Source organism: Panthera leo, chromosome D3, assembly GCF_018350215.1.
Source record: "Panthera leo isolate Ple1 chromosome D3, P.leo_Ple1_pat1.1, whole genome shotgun sequence".
NCBI lineage: Eukaryota > Metazoa > Chordata > Mammalia > Carnivora > Felidae > Panthera > Panthera leo.
In genome coordinates, this window is record NC_056690.1 from 13476108 (window position 1) to 13497505 (window position 21398).

Consider the following 21398-nt stretch of genomic DNA (forward strand, 5'->3'; position numbering starts at 1 on the left):
CAGGCAGGTTGCCTGGCACCGCTCTTGACCCCAAGGCCAGGGGAGCTGGTGCGGTCACTCCCTGCTGGTACTTGGGGGTTGCGAAGACGCGCGAAAGAATGGAAAAGGCGGCTTTGCCCTTCGCAAATAGCGACGTCCTTTGTCCACAGAGGTCTGAGAGCGGCCGGTTCTGGAGTCGGTACCCGCGCGGGGCACGCGGAGGCCCCGGCCCGGGGCCGGCGGCGCGCAGACCCGGGCGGCCGGGGGCGCGGGGCTGTGACCTCATCGGCCGGCGCCGTCCCGCGGGGCCATGAGATCATGAGATGCCGGCGCTCGCCGAGGAGTCGATTTGTTGGGAGCGCGGGGACAGCCGGTCGCCCGCCGCGGTGATCTCATCCGGGCCCCGGGGAGGAGGAGGTAGGCCGCCCGGCCAGCCCGCTCCGCCCGGAGGGGGATTAATGGCTGCCGCCGGCCGGTGACGTCACCGGCAGCGCCCGTTGCCGGGTAACTGGCGGCCTCTGGCCCCGCCCCCCACCTGCCGCGCTCTCAGCCTCAATCCGTCCTGGCTCGCTCCTCTCTGCTTTTTTCTTTCTTTCTTTCTTTTTTTTTTTTTTTTTGTATTGAGGCACAACTTACATACTGTAAAGTGATCTAATTATAAGTTTACAGCCTCGATGAATTTTTACATATTTATGTATCTATATGTAAAATATGTATATGTATGTCCATATGTTTCCAGATCTCAGCGCTCCTAAATAGAAATGTAATGCAAGCCACATAGATAGCTTCACATTTCTTGGTAGTCACAATAAACAAGTAAAAAGGGAGCAGGTGACATTACTTCTAATAATATATTTTATTTATCCCAGTATCTCCAAAGAATTAGTATTTCAACAGGGAGTCAGTGCAAAAACTTTAATGAGCTGTTTTATTTACCTTTTTGCTGTTTTTTTCCTAAGACTTTGAAAATCTGTGTATATTATACTTGCAGTACATCTCCATTCGGATCTAGCCACATTTAAAATGCTCAGTAGCCACATGTGACGACTGGCTACTATATTGGGCAGCACAGGTATAAAACATTGCCAGCACCCAGAAGCCTCTCTCATTCCTCCTTTTCTGGTCAGTACCCCTACCAAGGTACCCATCATTCTGACTTTTATCATCCCTGTTCGGTTCTCTTCCCCCACACAGACCTCCTATCTTTTCTTTCTCTCTCCCCACACTTCATTTTAACTCCTAGGGTCAGAGCACTATCTAATGGATAGTCGGACTGGATTGGGGCCCCAGCTCTCCCATGTCTAGCACTTGAACAACCTGCTGTCTTTTTGAGCCCATGTTTCCTCACCTCTTAACCGTGGCTCATCATAGCGGGGTCCTTCTCTGAGTTTGAGAGCAGCACGCAGGTACTAAGTGTTCCACAGAGAGATTTTTATCACCCCACTGTGAGCCAGCCCTAGTTCTCTTTCTGCTGGTTTCTTTTCTCTCCCCTCTCGTCATTCTTCCTGTAGCTTAGTCTTCCACAGTCTGTTCCTCCCTCCCATGCCTCTGTTGAGCTTTCTCATCCGAGAAATGGGAATGGATCATAACTAGCCACCAGGGGAGCAGTGGATGTGCAATTCCTGGCCCATGGCAAGTGCTTGATAAGAAGATTACTTTCTTCTCCTTGCCCCTCCTCCTCGGCTCCTCGCTCCTCGAATGGTCTCTGGGGCCTGGGTGTCCTTTTTCTTCTGTCTCTCCTCTTTTCTTCTGCCCTCGTTCCCTCTTCCCTGCCTGCACTCGCCTCTAGCCTTCCTTCTGCCCCCAGTCCTGTCAACACTTCTTTCTCCCACCACTCACGGCCACGCTGTTAGAAGTCAGTTTCCAAGCTCTTCGCCACCCGCAGCCTTCTCAAGATGGAGAAGACTGGGCGCGCCCACCCCTCGGCTGATGGCACCGCACTTCAGAGGTCGCTGTTCCTCTGTTTTGCCCTGAAGGGCTCCGCGGTCCCCGAGCAGCCTGCCATCATAACAGACCACAGGCCTCCTTCCCAGGAAAACAAGTCTTTGTTTTCAGCTCCTCGCGCCGGCCCAGCCCGCCCGTTTCGGCGCAGGGAGTGCGACCCGTCCAGGTGGCGATCAGATGCTAACCAGCAGTGCAGGCGAGCAAAGCAATGCGGGAAAACCGCAGAGGAGGCTGAGGGGACCTTTTGCTCTTGCCCGGGCCCCTATGGCCCTGGAGGCTGGTTGCAGTTCCCGCTTATTTCCCCCCCACGGGAAAGGAGGGCTTTGCAAGGAGGACCCCGTGTGGCTCTGTGCTAGTTTGGGGAAAGCTCTCTGGCCTCTTTTTCCCGAGGCTCTTTTCCTGTTTGGGGAGTCTCCTAGCCCTCTCCCTGCGGTTCAGAGGGGACCCTGGGTCCCGGCGCCCCGCCCACCCTTGACCATGTGACCGGGCCCGGCCAATCATAGAAGCCTGTGGCCTCCTTTGGGCTCTGAACTTGGTTCCAAGGATGGAGGCTTCCCTTTCATTTTGGTGAATGGACCCAGGGAGAAACAGGTCTCTCTTCATGTTGGAGTTGAAGCTGTAAGCATGTTGGCTTGGGGCTGCCACTGGTCATCTCTCCTACCAGATATAGTTGAATCCAGCACTTTCTACCCGTGTCACCTGGGACTGGTTACCTATCCTCTCTAGGCCTCAGTTGGCTCATCTGTAAAGTGGGAGCATTAATAGCACCTCCCTCAAAGTGTTGCGTACAGAGTGATGCCTAGTACATAGTAAGAACTAAAAAATAGTAATAATTACAATCATCATCATCATCATCACCACCACCTGGAGAGGGCCTGTCCTTGGCAGGAATGCATGAAGCTTACACACAAGGGCAGCAGAGACAAGCCGAGAGATTTGGGAAAGAGGAGGAGAGATGGAAAGAACTATAGAAATAGAGATCTTACGCCACTCTGTTGGCACTCCTGGACCCAGCTGTACTGGCACCAGAACCACCCCTGCCTTCGCAATTTTGTGACCCAGTACATCACGATCTTTCTATAACCTACTTCAAGTTAGCTTTCTGTCACTTATGGCCGAAAGTGACACTATAATAGAGACTCTTATACCAGTAGTTCTTGTAACAGTGTTTAGCAGTGTGGATGTTAGAGGTGGGTTAACACCCCCATCACACAAAACAACACTGATGCCCAGAGAAGGAGAATAATTTGCCCAAAGCCACACAGCTTACGAAGGACGCACCCCCAGCCATCTGACTTCACACTTGGCACTTTTAACACCATTTTACATTACAAATGGTTACATATGAAGATCGGTTCTTTTCCATCCTGCCTGCCTCATTTACTGTCATCCTATTTAATCAGGCTTAGTTAATTCATTTTATCTGAAAGATGTTTTACACCCACCACACTGCTAGCAGGGGCAGTGGTGCACCCATGGGCCAGGCACTGGACTCGATGCTTTGCTTGCATTAGCTCGTTTATCCTCCCACAAACCTCGGAGGTATGTATTACCTTTAGCCCCATTTGACCACGAGAAGACTAAAGCATAGAAGGCTGAAGTGACTTCCTAAGTCAGTCGGTAAGAGACAGTCAGAATTCAAGCCAGGTCATCGGACTCGAGCATCTTCACCACTGTACTCGCTCAGACTCCAGGGCCTTACCAGCTTGGAGGAGGCAGAGCTGGGACCCCCACCTGTTACCATAGTCCTCCTTTCCTTCTTTCTGCGCTGCGCGTCTTTCCCACGTGTGCTCAGCCCAGCGGTCACTGGACAGCCCCCCTTCCTCCTAGCCTCATCATCTTGTAAACCCCTCCATGTACGCAGAGCCTCAGTTCCTAGCACCTTCAGCATTAGGGTTCTCTATGAGCTGAGCCAGCCCTGTGAAAAACCTAGCTATTTGGGCCACAGACATTTAGCCCACCCATTCACTTGTTCGTTCGTTCATTCATTCATTCACTCATGCATGCATTCAACAAACATTCGTTGATCACCTCCTAGATGCCAAGGCCTTTGTATTAGTTAGAATTGGAATAAGCTAATAACAGCCAAGAGCTCAAAATAACAGTGGCTTAAATGTAAAAAGAGTGCACTTCTTTCTCATGTGAAGCCCAAAAGCAAGCAACCCGAACTGGGTAATGTGACACCTTCCAGCTCACTGCTTCACTAATCCTAGGGTGCGGGACTTCTCATGGTCCAAAATGGCAACTAGAACACGAGCCATCACGTCCAAGTTCCAGACAGCAGGATGGAGGAAAGGGGGAAGAATACAGTGAAAGGTTCTCTGAAGTCACATGACACGTATACTGTATCTTAGTGACCAAAGTGGCATCTAGATGCAAAGGAAGCTGGGAGGTACAGTCTTTGTTCAAGGTGGTTGTGCCTCCAGTTACAAATTTGAGGACTCTAGGACTAAGGAAGTAGGTGAGAAAGGATAGGGTGACAGCCAGACACTAGAGACCCACCCTGACAAGGCGTAGGGGAAAGATGCTAAACAAGCTAGGGTTCTCGACACTCACGAAGCTCACAGCCTACTCCAAGAAACACGTAATAGTCAGTGACTGAACACTCACTCTGTGCCAGGTGCTTCTCAGGGGTTTTCAAATGTTTTAGACTCGGGTCCTCTTGACACTTTTTAAAAAAAGTATTAAGGACCCTAAGCAACTTCTGTTTGCATGAGTTACAGCTATCCACATTCACTGTCCTAGAAATTAAAACTGTGACCTTTTGGGGGGCATCTGGCTTGCTCAGTCAGAGGAGCATGTGACTCTTGATCTCGGGGTGGTGAGTTCGAGCCCCCCGTGGGGTGTAGAGATTACTTAAACTTTTTTTTTAAATGTTTATTCATTTTTGAAAGACAGAGACAGAGCACAAGCAGGGGTGGAGCGGAGAGAGAGGGGGACACAGAATCTGAAGCAGGCTCCAGGCTCTGAGCTGTAGGCACAGAGCCCTACGTGGGGCTCGAACTCACCGACTGTGAGATCATGACCTGAGCCGAAGTCAGACGCTTAACCGACTGAGCCACCCAGGCGCCCCCCTTTTTTTTTTAAGAGAGAGAGAGTGTGTGTGTGTTTGTGTGCAAGCAGAGGAGGGGGCAGAGGAAGAGAGAGAATCTCAAGCAGGCTCCATGCCCAGTGCGGAGCCTGACTTAGGCTCGATCCCACGACCCTGGGATCATGACCTGAGCCAAAACCAGAGTTGGATGCTTAACTGACTGAGCCACTCAGGCACCCGGCTCCTGGCATTTTATTTGTTGTAAATCACATGTCATGAGCCTTAGGAAAAACCCCATTGCACACTTGATAGAGAGCCACAAAAGTGTCAAATGTGTGTCAGTACTATTATGAAGATGATTTGGACTTCACAGACCACCCCCGCCGGACCCAAAGCAGAAAAGATTCTGCGTCAGGAGTTCTGTCAGGGCTCGCCAGGGACAGCTGGTCTCCGGCTGGTTTCTGCTGGGGCCAGACCATCCAAGATGGCTTCTTCACTCCCAGGTGTGATGCCTCAGCTGCAGCGGCTGGAATGATCCACCCAGGGTCCTGCACCCAAGACCTGAGTTCTCACTGTTAGCTGGGTTCCTTGCTTCTTGCCCCTACCTGTAGTCTCAGAGCCTCTCCCTCTTTGTAGGACCTCTTCACATAAATCTCTCCTTGTAGCTTGGGTGTCTCACGACACTTGACTGCAAGAGGAAGGCCACGAAGCAGTGGCCTTATCTACCTCTTATCTGCCATAAGATCCAGACAGCACTTCACCTCATTCGAGTGTCCCTTAGTTCTTTTGAACCTGACATTTCTCCTCTCCAGAAGAAGTTGGCGTTAATAATGCCCCTATCCTCAGATGATCATGACATTCGTTACTAGCTCTGACCACACACGGAGCCCTTCCTGGGTACCTGTATGTTAGGATTATTTGCTGGTGTGATTCTCACGATCACCTTGGTGTGTTGGAGCCAGGTTGCACTGGCTTCTGAGGGCCAATGGTTAAATTTTCAGGAAACTTGCAAGCAGTTGTTAAACCCTTGGTAGCTTGAATTGGCCTTGTGGGAGTATTTACACCACAGAAATTGACAAACACAAAAATCAGGGCCTTATTTTGTTGTTTATGGAGACCTGGTTTGCCTCACACTACTGCATGTATGCGTGTGTGTGTGTGTGTGTGTATTCAACCCCATCTACAGATGAAGAAACTGAGGCTCAGAGAGGTTAAATTACTGTCTAAAATCAATTTAGTAGGTGGCAGACCTGACCTTGGAGCCCCAGATCCCATTCCCTTAACTGCTGTGCTGTCCTTGCTCCTGCAGATGAGACAAGGCTGTATGAAACACAGTCATAAACAGGCAAAGCTGTCAGTATTCGTTATGAATTTTGATGCAGAAAAAAAAAACCTTTCATCCCTGTCTACCCATTCTTTATACATTAACACTGCTAACGACTATCTGATTATGTCTCCCCTCCCTCCTCACCCCCAAAGTTCTTCAAATCCTCTCCCCCACCCAGGTTCTTTCTCAAAAATCCTTTTCTCTGTTCATTTCTTATGCTTCTCAGCAGCCCGCTCTCCTGCATTTACCAGCTCCCCCTCCAGAGTCAGCCTCTGTTGTTTCCTTGTTTCCCATTTCACTTTGTGTCCCCCCCAACCCCCACCCATCCTAGCAGTAACGAAGCCAGCACAGAATCCGCCTTCCCGTCTCCACCGCTCCCGCCCCCCTTTATCAGAATCCCAGCAGAGAAGTCTGCTCCCATTCTCGCTCGTTCTCCCTCACGGGTGGCAGGGGGGCCAGACGGCTCACAATCTGATCGCGTTCCTCGTTCCTTGACACCCCAGAGAAACCACACATTCCATTTGGTGGTCGTCAGAAATAACATGCTTAAGAAACCTGGAATTACAAAGCTGCTTAATTAGAGAGAGATGGTTTCACTGGGATATGCCCGGTTTTCCCCGGTGGTTGTATCTCCTTCTCCAAGTGGCCCGCCCCCCAGCAGCTAATTGCTACCTTGGGCATGGGTGCCACACAGGCACTCAAGTCTCTTTATTTTCTTTTCTGTGACATCGGTGCTCGCCTCTAAACAGAAGTTCTGTCTTCCATCTCTCCTTCTCCATCAGTAAACCCAAGATGCTGACATGAGTAATAAGGGTGGAATCTCGAGCTTCAGAAAGGTCCCCAGCTATTAAGCAAGCATCTACTATGTGTTAGATGCCAGGAACACGACCTCCAGGAGCCAAATCATCTCTGTGCTTATGGGGCTCCCAGTCCAGCGGGAGAGACAGACACTAACATAGTTTCTTAGATATCGTGGGAAGTGCTCAGAAAGGAGTGATTTGGTGGGTGTAACAGGAGTACCTGATTTAACGGAGGACTCAGGGAAGTCTTTCCGTAGCACGTGACAGCTGACCTGGAAGATGAACAGGTGTTAGCTCACTCCCTAAAGAGTAGAGGACAGTACTCCATCTGCAGGGGAAGAGCATGGTCTACATCGTAAAGGAACAGAAGGAAGGGCGAAGAAGCTGCTGTCTGAAAATGCTGTGAAATTCCGGGGATGTGTTAGAGTCCCTGCCATGGTTTGACTTATCTGGCTTCTGACATTTTATTATTTTTATTTTCTTAAGTTTATTTATTTCTTTTGGAGGATAGGGAAGAGCAGAGGGAGAGAGAGAGAGAGAGAGACAGAGAGAGAGAGAATCTCAAGCAGGCTCTGTGCTGTCAGCAGCGGAGCCCAACACGGGGCTCGATCTCCCGAATCGAGAAATCATGACCTGAGCTGAAATCAAGAGTGGGATGCTTCACTGACTGAGCCGCCCAGGTGCCCCCTGGGTTCTGACAGTTTTAGACCGGGGTTGGCAAGCCACAGGCCACCGGTCACATGGACCCTGACACCTGTTTTCATTAATAAAAGTGTTCTTGGAACACACTCATGCCTGTGTGTTTACCTATATAGTTGTCACAGAGACCGTATGACCTGCAAAGCCAAAGTATTCACAGTCTGGGCCTTTGCGGAAAAATGTTGTCAACCTCTGATCCAGACCCACTCGTGGGCAAGTGGGAAGCTTGGGGATCTGGACCAGGGAACCAGCCCGTGGCTAACAGAGCCTGAGAATTGGAGATCCAAAGACGATGACCAAAGCTGAATAAAGGCAGTAGTAAGAAGGTGGTGGGTGACTGGGCCTGACCCCAGGCTGTCTGGCTTCCAACGCAGCATTCTTAACCACCGAGCCAGTCTGGTTGTACAAGATCTGCCAGAGAGGAGACAGCAGAGCCTGTCCCCAGAGTCAGCCCGATGCCATCCTGCGGGGTTTTCCAGAGACACAGGGACACAGGACCTTTCATGAGGTGGCTGTGTCCTCACCCACTGTGAGGCCAGGCTGACAGAGCAGGAGGCTGCCCACCAAGATGGCACAGGGTGGGGGTGGGGGGGGGGGCACTGACTGTCCTTTCTGTCACCTTGGGGCTTCTGGAACACCTGCCTTCCCTCATCCTCCTCACATTTCCTTCATCATTCTGCTTCTTATTCAATAAACCGTGCTTTTCAAACTTTATGTGCACAGAGATCACCTGGGAAACTGAAAATGGAGATTGTGTCTCAGCAGGTCTGGGGTGAGGTCTGCGATTCTGCATTTCTAACAAGCTCCCAGATGGTGGTGACGCTGTCCATTGAGGGACTACAAGCCTTGAGTAGCAAGGCTTTCAAGATCAGCTTAAATGAACTTTTTTTTTTTAATGTTTATTTATTTTTGAGAGAGAGAGAGCAGGGGAGGAGCAGAGAGAGAGAGAGAGAGAGAGAGAGAGAGAGGGAGACACAGAATCTGAAGCAGGCTCCAGGCTCTGAGCTGTCAGCACAGAGCCCAACACAGGGCTCAAACCCACAATGGTGACATCATGACCTGAGCTGAAGTCAGACACTTAACCAACTGAGCCACCCAGGCACCCCATGATCAGCTTAAATGATAGCTTCTCTCAAAAGACTTGCCTAATCACATCTCTACACCCACTCCCACCCCCATACCTCGATTCTGGGGCCCCCTCATGGTCAGCTCTAGCAAACTTGTACCACACTATATTATAATGATTTGCCTAGTGTCTGTCTTACTCATTAGGTAGTGAGCTCCCTGAGGACAAGGACAAGGTCTTAGTCATCTTAGTATCACCAGAGCCTAGTGCTGTGTCTAGTACATAGTGGGTGTCCAGTAATGGAAGGTGGGGGGAGGGAATTGGTGGATGGAAGGGAAAGAAGGAGGGAAGGAAGGGAGAAAGGAAAGATGGGTGGATACATCAATGGATCCATGGATGGGGGAGAAGGAGGAGAGGACGAAAGGAAAGGAGAATTCTCTGCGGGTTCACTGAATTCAAGGAGGAGTGACAAGAGCAAATTAAGGTGAGGTGTTGGGAGAGACTGGAGTGTTGACCCAGAATGAGATGGAACATGGAGTAGTTGAGAGACCCTGGGTGAGAGCAGTTAGATGCAACGAGGGAAGCATAGGGCAGCTGAGGTTGAGGTGGTGCAGGAAAACAAAGCTTAGACATGCATGGGTATTCAGCAGAGCCTGGGGGCTGCTGTCAGGACAAGGGCAGAGCCTGAGTAGCCCTAGCCATCCACTGAGCTGTCCCATTGTTCCCTCTTCCACCATGCCATTGGCATGTAAAACAAACATGGTGGCCATCCCCCATATCTCTGCTCCCCAGTCACCTCTGCCTTCCTAAAGGCTACAGAGGGAACCAGCATTCTCCAGAAGGGAATATATCCATGGGTCAGGGGCTGGTGGGAGTCTGGAGGGGGTAGAGGACCCTCACAACAAGGACTCAGCCAAACAGTCACAAAGGTCAGGCATTGGGATGAATGGACAATTGGATGCCCTTCCTTGGTCCTTAGCAGATGTGGGCACATCTGCTTCAAGAGGTCCCCTTCCTAGGCCCAACAAGATGGAATTTAGCAAGATGGATATAAAGTTTCTACCCTCATCTCAGACATCATCCATTTGATGGATACGCAACATCTTTTTGTAACCTTTTTACCCCTCCAATGTAAACATATCATATGCTCAATATAAAAAAAAAAAAATGGAAAAAACAGGAAAACACAAAGGAAACAAGTGTTTCTTCATTCTGTCTCCTTTCCACTCGGGACTATAATGTGAACATTTCCTTGAGTGAATAGATAGTCTTCACCAGGATGACTTTTTACCTTTTAATTTTGAAAGTTTAGACTTACGAGTTGTACTTACAAAATAGTACTGAGAGTTCCCACAAACCCTTCACCCAGCTCCCCCTAATGTTAACATCTAGTGCAACCACAGTACAATTAGCAAAGCCGAGAAATTAACGTCATTGCCATCGCTATTAACTGAACTACAAATCTTACCAGATTTTGCCAGTTTGTCTCACTAATAGGGTCAGTGAATCCCAGATCCTACATTGGATCCATCTGTCATATCTCCTTAATCCTCTCCAATCTGACAATGCCTTGATCTTACCTTTGTCTTTTGTGACCTTGAGGCTTTTGAAGAGTGCCGGACATTTCTTTTATAGAATGCCACTTGATTTGGAGCACCAGGGTGGCTTAGTCGGTGAAGCATCCAACTCGACTTTGGCTCAGGTCATGTTCTCACAGTTGATGAGACTGAGCCCCCACCCCCAACCCTACCCCTCCTGTCGGGCTCTGTGCTGACAGGTGGACCCTGCTTGGGATTCTCTCATCTCTGTCTCTCTATCTCTCTGCCCCTCCCCTGCTCATGCTCACTCACTCTTGCTCTCTCTTTCTCAAAAATAAATTAATTAATTTAAAACAATAATAATTAGGGGCGCCTGGGTGGCTCAGTCGGTTAAGCGTCCAACTTCGGCTCAGGTCATGATCTCACGTGAGTTCGAGCCCCGTGTCAGGCTCTGTGCTGACAGCTCAGAGCTTGGAGCCTGCTTTGGATTCTGTGCCTCCCTGTCTCTCTCTCTGCCCCTCCCCCTGTTCATGCTCTGTCTCTCTCTGTCTCAAAAATAAATAAACATTTTTTTTTAAATTTTAAACAATAGGGGCGCCTGGGTGGCGCAGTCGGTTAAGCGTCCGACTTCAGCCAGGTCACGATCTCACGGTCCGTGAGTTCGAGCCCCGCGTCAGGCTCTGGGCTGATGGCTCGGAGCCTGGAGCCTGCTTCCGATTCTGTGTCTCCCTCTCTCTCTGCCCCTCCCCCGTTCATGCTCTGTCTCTCTCTGTCCCAAAAAAAAAAAAAAAAAAAAAAAAAAAAAAAAGTTGAAAAAAAAAATTTAAAAAAAAAAAAAAAAAAAAAAAAATAAATTTTAAACAATAATAATTAGAAGGAAAAAAAAGAATGCCCCTCAATTTGGATGTGTCGCTTGTTAGTTCATGACTCCACTGAGGTTTTATAAATTGTTGCAGAATAAACACAAAAGCGATACTATGTTCTTCTCAGTGCCTCACAGCTGGGGTCCAGCCTGTCCATGTAACTAACTTACTGCTGCTGGAGTAAACCTTGATCACTCGGGGTATTATGTGCTGGGTTTCTTCATGGTAAAGTTGCTCTTTTTCAGGATAATGTTTGAAAGGCGGTTCAGCTTTCCATTGTAGATCTCTCTCTTAACCAGACTCTCTCACGGTGCATTTAGTTTGTTACTTGTCTCTGTTTGTACTGTTACAAAGAACCAAAGACAGCTGCAGCACCTGTTCCTGCTGGCACATCTCAACACACATCCCTGATTATTTTGTTAGAATAAATTCCTAAAACTAGGATCACTGGAGCAAATGCTATTCACCTTTTTAAGGCTGTGCATGCCTGGGGCAGGGTTGGTTGCTTCTTTCTATGTTGATTTGTTTTAATCAGCTTTACTGAGGTGTAATTTAAATACAAAACATGCAGATTTGAAGCATATATTTCAGTGAGTTTTGGCAAGAATGTACACTTGTGTAATCACCCTCCCAACTGCAATGCAAAATAGCTCTATCTGCTCCCCCAAATTCCTAGATGCCCCTTGCAGTCCCCTCCTCCTCACCCCAGGCAGCCCCTGATCTGATTTCTGTCACTGCAGGTTAGTGTTAACCTGTTCCAGGATTTCACAGAAATGAGAATTGTACAGTATATTTTCTCGTATCAACAGTCTCTTTCGACTGGGCCTAATGCACGTGGGATTCATCCACACTGTTGTGTATATCAGTCATTTAGTCATGTTTATTGCTGAGTGGCGTTCTATCGTACAGATATACCACAATTTGTTTATCCATTCTTCCACTGATGGGCATTTGGGCTGTTTCCAGTTTGGGGGTATTATGAATAGAGCTGCTGTATGAACATTTGTGTACAAGCAGATGCATATTTTCATTTCTCTCGGGTACATACCTGGAAGCGGAGTTGCTGGGTCATAAGTAGGTGTGTGTTTAACTTTATTATCCCCAGCAGGGTGGGGTTATTTTCATCTCATTTCATAGCACAGGCCACAGAAAGCTTGAGGGACTTGTCCAAGGGCAGAGGGAAGAAGGGAAATAGAATTTGAGGAGTACTGCTCTGTGCCAGGCACAGTGCTAGGCGCTTTTCCCATTTCTCTCCGGGAACCTTCAGAGCCACCCTGTAAGAAAGGAGTTGTGGTTCCCATTCTGTTGATAAGGAAGCTGGGGCTCACGAACTGGCAGTGACATAAGCTTCAAACCCAGCCCCGTCTGAATCCCAAGTGTCTCTTCTTTGCCCAGAAGCCATCCTCCTCCACCTCTAGACCCGCCCTTACCTGCCTCCTGTGGTCCATCCTGCCCGTGCCCCTGAGGGCAGGCACCCGAGATGCCCTAGTCCGCCCTCGAGACAAGGGCGATCTGTGTGCAGGGCCAGGGACTGTGCCCCCAAAGCCACAGCAGGCACAAGGGAGTGACCCACACTGCAACCCCCAACAGGAGTGTCCAGTTTCTCCCTCCTTGAAATGCAGTCCTCAGAGCTTTGGTCCTCGGGGCTGGTGGGCAGCGGGTGAGGCCGGCGGGCAGGGGCCACCTCTCCCCGGCCATATCGCAAACCCATTAGGAGCCGGTCTGAGTGCTTTCCAAAGCTGATTAATGGCCTGCTTGTGACCTGGAACGTCATTACTGCCCAGGCTGGGGGACCCCCGGCTGCCTCCTTTGGGTCTTTACAGCTAATAATAATTGATGCTTTCTGTGCGGTTGCAGGGAAAGTTCTATCTGGTCATCGAGGAGTTGAGCCAGCTGTTCCGATCACTTGTCCCCATCCAGCTGTGGTACAAATACATCATGGGGGATGACTCTTCCAACAGCTACTTCCTAGGAGGGGTCCTGATTGTTCTCTACAGCCTCTGCAAGGTGAGGTGGGCCCGAGGGGCTGGAGGGCTGGCCCGAAGAGGATCCGTGCATTTGCTGGGTTTCGGGGGGGTGGCGGCAAGTGGGGAGCTTGGCATCTTTTTTTTCTTTTAATGGAGGTAAAATTCACACAACACAAAATTAACCACTAACCATCTTACGGGGTACAGTGACACTGAGCCGCTTCACAGGGCTGTGCCCCCTCCACGTCTAGTTCTAAGACATTCTCATCACCCCCAAAAGAAACCCTATGCCCATTAAGCCGTCCCTCCCGTTCCTGCCTGCTACCCTCCCCCAGCCGCTGGCAACCGGCAGTCTGCTCTCTGTCTCTGTGGACTCCCCTATTGTGGACACTTCATATAAATGGAATCCTACACTGTGTGGTCTTTCCGTGTCTGGCTCCTTTCACTTTAGCATCATGTGTCTGAGGTCCACCCACGTCGTAGCATATATCGATACTTCATTCCTTTTTGCGGTTAAATCCACCCTCGTTTCTTGCCCATAAAGCTCACCGTGTGCTCTCCATTCACACATTTCCATTATGACTCCCGTGTTACGGGCGAGGAGATGGGGACTCAGAGAGCAGCAACTCGCTCGGCGTCACTCAGCTACAGACCACGGAGTGAGGGTCGAAGCCAGGCAGTCGGCTTCCAAAGCCTGGACCTCTTACCCCAGATGCGCCCCCAGACTTGTTTCCATTCTTCTTCAACCGCACGCCCTCATGCCTACAGTCAGGATACAGGGCTTCTCTTTCCATCACGGGTACAAATCAGGTTTCCCTCCCCACCCCAGGCATAAAGACATCCTCCTCTTCCTTCTTCCTTCTCTGTTTCTGGCTCTAGAGAATCCTGGGGGAATCCACGTGTTCTCCCCTCCCCTCCCCCTCCTCCCCTCCCCTCCCCTTCCCCCCAGCAGGACTAGCCAGGCAGTCCGTGCCCCATCAGCCACTGGGGACTTCTGTTGCCTGCCGATCCTGATCGACTGGCAGTGGCTGACTGGAGTGCTGGCTCAGAAGAAGAGTGCTGTGATCAATTAGCAATGCCTGTGCTGGGCTTGGCAGGGGAAAAGGCAGTATGCCTGCCATGTATTCACTCTCCTGGTCCAGGAAGCAAGGGAAACTGTTGACGTAAGGCAGCAAGACGAATGCCAAGCAAAACTGGTAGAAATGAGGAGCTCCAAGTGGGACAGAGTGCCCTGAAAATGTCCACAGTCAAAGATGAGGGGTCAGTGGGGATGGTTCAGGAGTGGTAAGAGAGGTCCTGAACAACCCTTGGAGACTTTTCAGCCATCACCCTGCTCTCTTTTCAGTCTTTCGACATCTGTGGCCGTGTGGGCGGAGTCAGGAAAGCCCTGAAGCTTCTCTGCACCTCTCAGGTGAGTTGACTTCAAATGGCCCCAACTGAAGACGAAGGAGCCACGAGCTGGAAACAGCTCACAGTGCTTCTGCGGGTGTCCGGTGAGGATCCACAGCTGAGTTTACCTCTGTCTCCTCCTTTAAACAGAATTACGGAGTCCGGGCCACTGGGCAGCAATGCACAGAAGCCGGCGATATCTGCGCCATCTGCCAGGCTGAGTTCCGGGAGCCTCTGGTCCTCATGTGCCAGGTAAGCAGGGCTGGGCGGAGCCATCGGGGACTGAGGCTGGGGGGACCTCTGGGGCCCTGTCCCACGCAGAAGTCCCATGTGCCTCTCCCATGACCAAACCTCAGGGCTCTGAGATGGGTCTTTGGGAACAGTGTGGTCAAGGCTGGAGTCGGTCAGACCTGGTTCAGACCTCAGGTCTGCCTCTTACGAGGTGGGTGGCCCTGGGCAGGTTACGTCACCTGTCTGAGCCTTGGTCTCATCAGCCGAGTGTCAAAAATGAAAAATTCAGTATGGTGTAGCGTCACAATGTCCTGAGTGAGAATCCCAGCTGCACTGCGGACCCTGTAGGGGGATCACTCCGTCTCCCCCTGAGCCTTGGTTTTTCTCATTTATACAATGGGCATCATAATGCCTACTTCATAGAGCTATTGTTAGGAATTAACGAGATCATCTGAGAAAGAGCTAAATTTGAATTGTTCGCCCATAAAAAATCCTCTGGTTGTAATTACTATCCTCGTTGTAATTACCATTACTGTTTGTTCTCATTTTGAATTGTGGGTCACCAACCCATAGCAACCCATGTTGAACTCCCTAAACATACCCCTGCTCCTCCTCCTGACATCAAGGGGCTAAGATGTCAATTCGGCAAGTGCATAGGAGTCAAAGTATCCTGTCAGGTACCAGAGAGGGGAGACAGAGGGCACACAGACCCTGTTCCCTCCTCTGGAAGCTCACGGTCCCCGTGGGGAGACAGACACATACATAAATAACTATGAAACAAGGCAGGCAGTGATAAGTGCTGTGTAAGAGAGATTCATGCAGCTTCCCGGGGGACCAGGACAGAGAGCAATGAGTTCTACCTCAGGAAGGCTTTTTGCGGGAGGCACAGCCTGCCCACTGGAAGAAACGGGAGCGTGGATGAACCCTCCCTCCCTGCCCCCACTTCTGCAGCCACCAGGACCTTCCGGGGGTGAGAGGGTGGGAGGTGAAGGTTTTGGCATCAGCAGAATTCCTGATTATTTTGCTGTTTGGGGATGTTAGGAGGTTTTGTTTGTTTGTTTTTCCTTTCATTTTATTTTTAAATGGAGAATATATTTGCATGATTCAAAATTCAAACCGAGGAATGCATGAGTAGGAAGTCGCAGGAACTTAATGCAGCAGGTTGGATCCTGGAACAGACAAAGAGCATGAGTAGGGAAACTGGTTTGATGAGATCCAGATAAGTCCAGAGTTCTGTGATTGGTAATATATCCATGGGGGGCTTCTCGGCTTTGACAAATGTACCACACAGTAAAGCAAGATGATGATATGGGGGAACTGAAACTTGGTGAGGAGCTGTATGAGGAGTCTCTACACCATCTTGGCAACTTTTATGCGAGTCTAAAATTATACCAAGGTTAAAAGTTATTTTTTTTATTTTTTTAAAGTTTATTCTGAGAGAGAGGGGGAGAAAGAGAACAAGCGGGGGGCGGGGGATGGAGGGCTGGGGACAGAGGATCCAAAGTGGGGTTTGTGCTAACCAGAAGAGAATCTTAAATACAGAGAACAATCTGAGGGTTGATGGGGGGTTGGGGGAGAGAGGAAAATGGGCGATGGGCATTGAGGAGGGTACTTGTTGGGATGAGCACTGGGTGTTGTATGTAAGCGATGAACCACGGGAATCTACCCCAAAAACCAAGAGCATACACACTGCATATTAGCCTATTTGACAATAAGTTGTATTTTTTTTAAAGTGGGATTTGTGCTGACAGCAGACAGCGCTACGTAGCACTCAGAGTCCTGAACCGCAAGATCATGACCTGAGCCAAAGTTGGCCGCTTAACCGACTGAGCCACCCAGACGCCACAAAAGTTTATTTTTTTTAATACTTTAAAGATACAAGGGGCCCCTGGGTGGCTCAGTTGGTTAAGTGTCCAGCTTTGGCTCAGGTCATGATCTCCGGGTCTGTGAGTTCAAGCCCTGCATCAGGCTCTGTGCTCATAGCTCAGAGCCTGGAGCCTGCTTCGGATTCTCTCTCTGCCCCTCCCCTGCTCGCGCTGTTTCTCTCTCTCTCTCTCTCTCTCTCTCTCTCTCTCTCTCTCAAAAATAAACAAAAAAAATTAACAAAGAAAAAAAATTTTAAATAAAGATACAAGAAGGGGAATAGTGACCAGCCCCCTACCCTTCCCCAGCTCCCCTTTATATCTTTGTAGAGATGCTTTATAGAATTTAAACACACACACACACACACACACACGTCTTTTTCAGAAAGACCTACATTGGAACACCTGGGTGGCTCAGTCTGTTAAGCGTCCGACTCTTGATCTCAGTTCAGGTCTTGATCTCAGGGTCGTGAATTCAAGCCCCGTGTTGAGCTCTGCACTGGGCATGAAGCCTACTTAAAAAAAAAAAAAAAAAGGAAAAAAAAAAAACAACAATGCTACATTGTAGCATATCCTACCCAAGCTGTGTTCTGCATCTTTCCTCTTTGACTTGAAACTCTTAAGAGATCGGTCCTTCTTTGCAGATCGTCCCATTTCACGGACGGACCACCCTTTGTTTTGTCTTTCTCCTATGGAAGGGCATTTCATAGCTTAGAAGCTTCTGTTATTACAATGATGTTATTACAATGGCTGTCATGAGAGGTCAGAAATGGGGAGATCTATAGTACCTACCTGGGCCCATCGTGTTGATTGAATGAGTTAATTCAAGCTTCTAGGACTACGTCCTGGCACGTGGTCAGGCTTCAATGAACTCCCTGCTCTTATTGGCACACAGTCCACTTCCCACCTGTGCGAGCCCTTGGTAGGAGAAATTCCTCCTGGTGGAATTACTAGGTCAAAGGGTATCCAGTTTTGACAGATATTGTTAAATTGCCCTTCATAAAGAGTGTATCCATTTACGCTCCCAGGGCAGAGCGAGACATGACCTCTGGCTCCCCTCACTTACCAACACAAGCCTTTTCTGAGCCTTGCCAACCCAGCAGGTGACAAACACTATCTCGGTGAAGTTTCAATCTGCATCTCCCTAATTACGAGCACCTTTCTCCTGTGGTTCAGAGCCCATCTGTAGAACCTTTTCAGTGGCAGTGATAACTTGATGTTGATGTCAACGGGCAAGTCTTGCTTCTTTCTGGCAATCTCTCCCAGCCTTGGTGTGTTTATTTCTCTCCCATTCTTCTCCTTGTGCCATGACATCTTCCCAAAACTTGATTCACATTCTTGTGAGGGCTGTCCCAGATCCGGGAGCACCAGCCACAGCCAGTGGCAGTTGGAGCCCACGGTCCTGGCCAAACCAGTCTCTGCTGCCGTGAGCTGGGCCTGGGAGACGATTTCCACAGGCAAAAGGGCCTCCCTTGTTCATTCCTAAGTGCTTTGAATGAATGAATGAGTCTAGTGCTTCTTCCTTAGTCAGAGTCTTCCCTGATTCTGCTTCCTCAGACTAGCTGGTGCTCCCAGTGGTATGTTCCCAGAGATCCTTGTGTTTTTCCCTCATAGCAGTTATCCCAGTTGTCAGCTAGTTAACTGGGCAACTGTTTGTGTAAGGTCTGTCTCCTCTTCGCTAAAGCATAGGCCACTTGAGAGTGGTGACCATGTCTGTCTTGTTAGCAGCAGAATCACAGTACTGACTCAGTAAATACTGGATGGATGGATGGATGGATGGATGGATGGATAGATGGATGGATGGATGGGATGGAGATGGATGGATAGATGGATAGATGGATGGATGGATGGATGGATGGATGGATAGATGGATGGATGGATGGGATGGAGATGGATGAATGGATGGATGGATAGATGGATGGATGGATGGATGGATGGATAGATGGACAGATGGATGGATAGATGGATAGGTGGGATGGAGATGGATGGATGGATGGGTGGGATGGAGATGGATGAATGGATGGATGGATAGATGGATGGATGGATGGATGGATGGATGGATAGATGGACAGATGGATGGATAGATGGATAGGTGGGATGGAGATGGATGGATGGATGGGTGGGATGGAGATGGATGGGTGGGATGGAGATGGATGGATGGATGGTTGGATGGTTGGGATGGAGATGGATGGATAGATGGATAGATCGATGGGTGGTTGGGATGGAGATGGATGGATGGATGGATGGATGGATAGATGGATGGATAGATGGACGGATAGATGGATGGTTGGGATGGAGATGGATTGTAGCCAGGTGAAGGGGTGGATAGATGAATACAAAGGTGAGTGGATAGAGGTATAAGTGTGTGGGTGACTGAATGGATGGACAAATGGGTAGGTAAGTAGGTGGGTAGTTAAGGCAATGAATGGGTAGACTAATGGATGGATAGATGGATGGATAGATGGATCAATGGATAGATGAACCGAAGAACAGATGAATGAGTGGGTAGATGAAGAGACTGCTAGGCTAAAGGAACATCCTATCTCCCCTTCAAAGAGGCATCAAATTAAGCAGTGTGTCACTCAAGCACGTGCCCCGCCTACCGCTCCCCGCCAGCCAATCAGAGCCTGGGAAGCAGATCGTCAGTCTAAGCTAGTCAGGCAGACACTGAGCATGCCCAGAGGTTAGAACTTTCTGCTCAGATAGAATGTACCTGTCCGGTTAGTCACTCCACAAGTATTGTGGCATTCCTCCTGCCAGGCTAGCAGGGGGATCAAGGGAAGGGCATTTTGAACACAAAGTCAGAAACTCGGCTTATTTAAAGGATTTCTTGCCAAAGAGAAAAGTCGGAGTGTAGTTAGTTCTTGGTCACTACTTGATTTGGTTTTGTTTTTGAGTATTGATAGTGTAAAGGAAAGAGGGCAAGAGAACAGCGACTCCTATTGATTGAGGGCTTACAGCTGCTGCACACTTAATGCTTTATACTAGGCCTTACCCGTTTCCATCCTTACAGACACCTTGTGGGGGAAACAGTGACCCTATTTTACAGAGAAGGGGGTGGGCTCAGCAAGGTGAAAGCAAGGCCCCCCTGCTCCTCGGCAGCACAACCAGATTCCAGTCCAGGGCCCCTGATTCCAGAGGCCAGGACCTTTCCACCAGATGCGGCCTCTTGCTTTGAGATGGCCTCAGGGCCACATTAGAAGACTAGAGACCTTTTCCCAGAAATTCCTAGCTGCGTGCTGTCCCCTGTGCCACTAAGTCCAGGGATATGGCTGAGCAGCTGAGCTGGGATTGGACTTAGCACCTGTGCGGACTCCTCCCTCCACGCATTTCCTCAGCAGGTACTTTCCGAGTACCGACAGCGTCTCGGCACTAACTTTGCAACCCTGAGCAACACATGTCATGGCAGCACTGGCCCTCCGTGTCCTCTGTCACCCAGGAATGAAAATCCCTGCCCAGGGCGGCTTGCAGGCTTTTCAGTACAGTCAAGTAAGGTGACATGGATATCTGTGTGTGGGTTTTGAAAAGCACAGCGTCTCATGCTGATATTCGGTGTAAGTGTTTAATTCTCAATCTGGACAAAGCCGGCTGGGTTTGTGTGATTAAGGAAGATCTGGGGGGTGGGGCGCCTGGGGGGCTCAGTGGGTTCAGCGTCCGACTCTTGGTTTTGGCTCAGGTCATGATCTCACCGTTGTGAGTCCGAAACTCCACATCAGGCTCTGCCCTGACAGCATGGAGCCTGTGTGGGATTTTCTTTCTCCTTCTCTCTCTGCCCCTCCCCAACCTCTCAAAAAAAATAAAAATAAAAAAAGAGGATCTGTGATTAGGGGTGTGTGTGTGTGTGTGTGTCCCTGGTCTGGTAGTAACACCACTTTTGTAATGTCATTTTTCACAAGTACTACAAACACCCCTTCCCACATTCTCCATGTGTGACCAGTATCTGTCCTAGAACGGAATGGGCATGAGTGTTTACTGTGGAGTCAGACATCTCTTGTATCAGTTATCCTTTGCTGCGTAACAAATTACCCCAAAACGTCACAGCTTAACGCAACAAGCATGTATCATCTTGTGGTCTCCACGAGTCAGGAATCCAGGCACAGCACAACTGGGTCCTCTGCTTCAGAGTCTCTCCCAGGCTGCGGTCAAGATACCAGCCAGGGTCACTGTCATCCTGTGGCTCCCCTGGGGAAGAATCGACTTCCAGGCTTAGAGTCACGCAGTGGTGGCTCGATTCCGTTCCTCCTGGGCTGTAGGGCCAAGGGCCTCAGTTGCTCTATGGCTCTCGTGGCCAGAAGCCACCCTGGCTTCCTTGTCTCACTGGCTTCATCAGAGTGAGCATGTGAAAAGCACGAGATAGAGGGCAAGCGAGATGGAAGGCACAGTCTTCTGTACCCTAATCTCAGAAGTGACATCCCATCATCTTTACAATACTCTGTTGGTCTGAAGGAAATCACTAAATACAGCCGCCCCCAAGGGGAGGGAACTGACTACACAGGTGTGAATCCCAGGAGGAGACAATCACTGGGAGTCATAATAGAAGTCAGCCTGCCGCACCCCTGAATTGAATCCAGCCTCACTGCTTAGCCGCCGTGTGCCCTTGGGCTGGTGGCTCTCCCTCTCTGAGTCTCATGGTCTGTGAGCTGTCAGGAGACAGTGTGTAAAGGACATTAGCAGTGCCCGGCAGGGCATTTGTGCTCAGTGA

The 21398-nt window shown here is 49.7% G+C and overlaps 1 protein-coding gene across 2 annotated transcripts in view; it reads left to right on the forward strand.

Annotated features, from left to right (window-relative positions):
* Window positions 1-21398, forward strand: part of RNFT2 (ring finger protein, transmembrane 2) — a 70036-nt gene that overhangs the window by 41975 nt on the left and 6663 nt on the right. For both annotated transcript variants that reach the window (XM_042910834.1, XM_042910835.1), the window contains exons 8-10: window positions 13105-13254; window positions 14560-14625; window positions 14754-14855. In XM_042910834.1, coding sequence (XP_042766768.1) covers window positions 13105-13254; window positions 14560-14625; window positions 14754-14855 — 318 coding nt within the window. The remainder of the gene's footprint in view (window positions 1-13104; window positions 13255-14559; window positions 14626-14753; window positions 14856-21398) is intronic.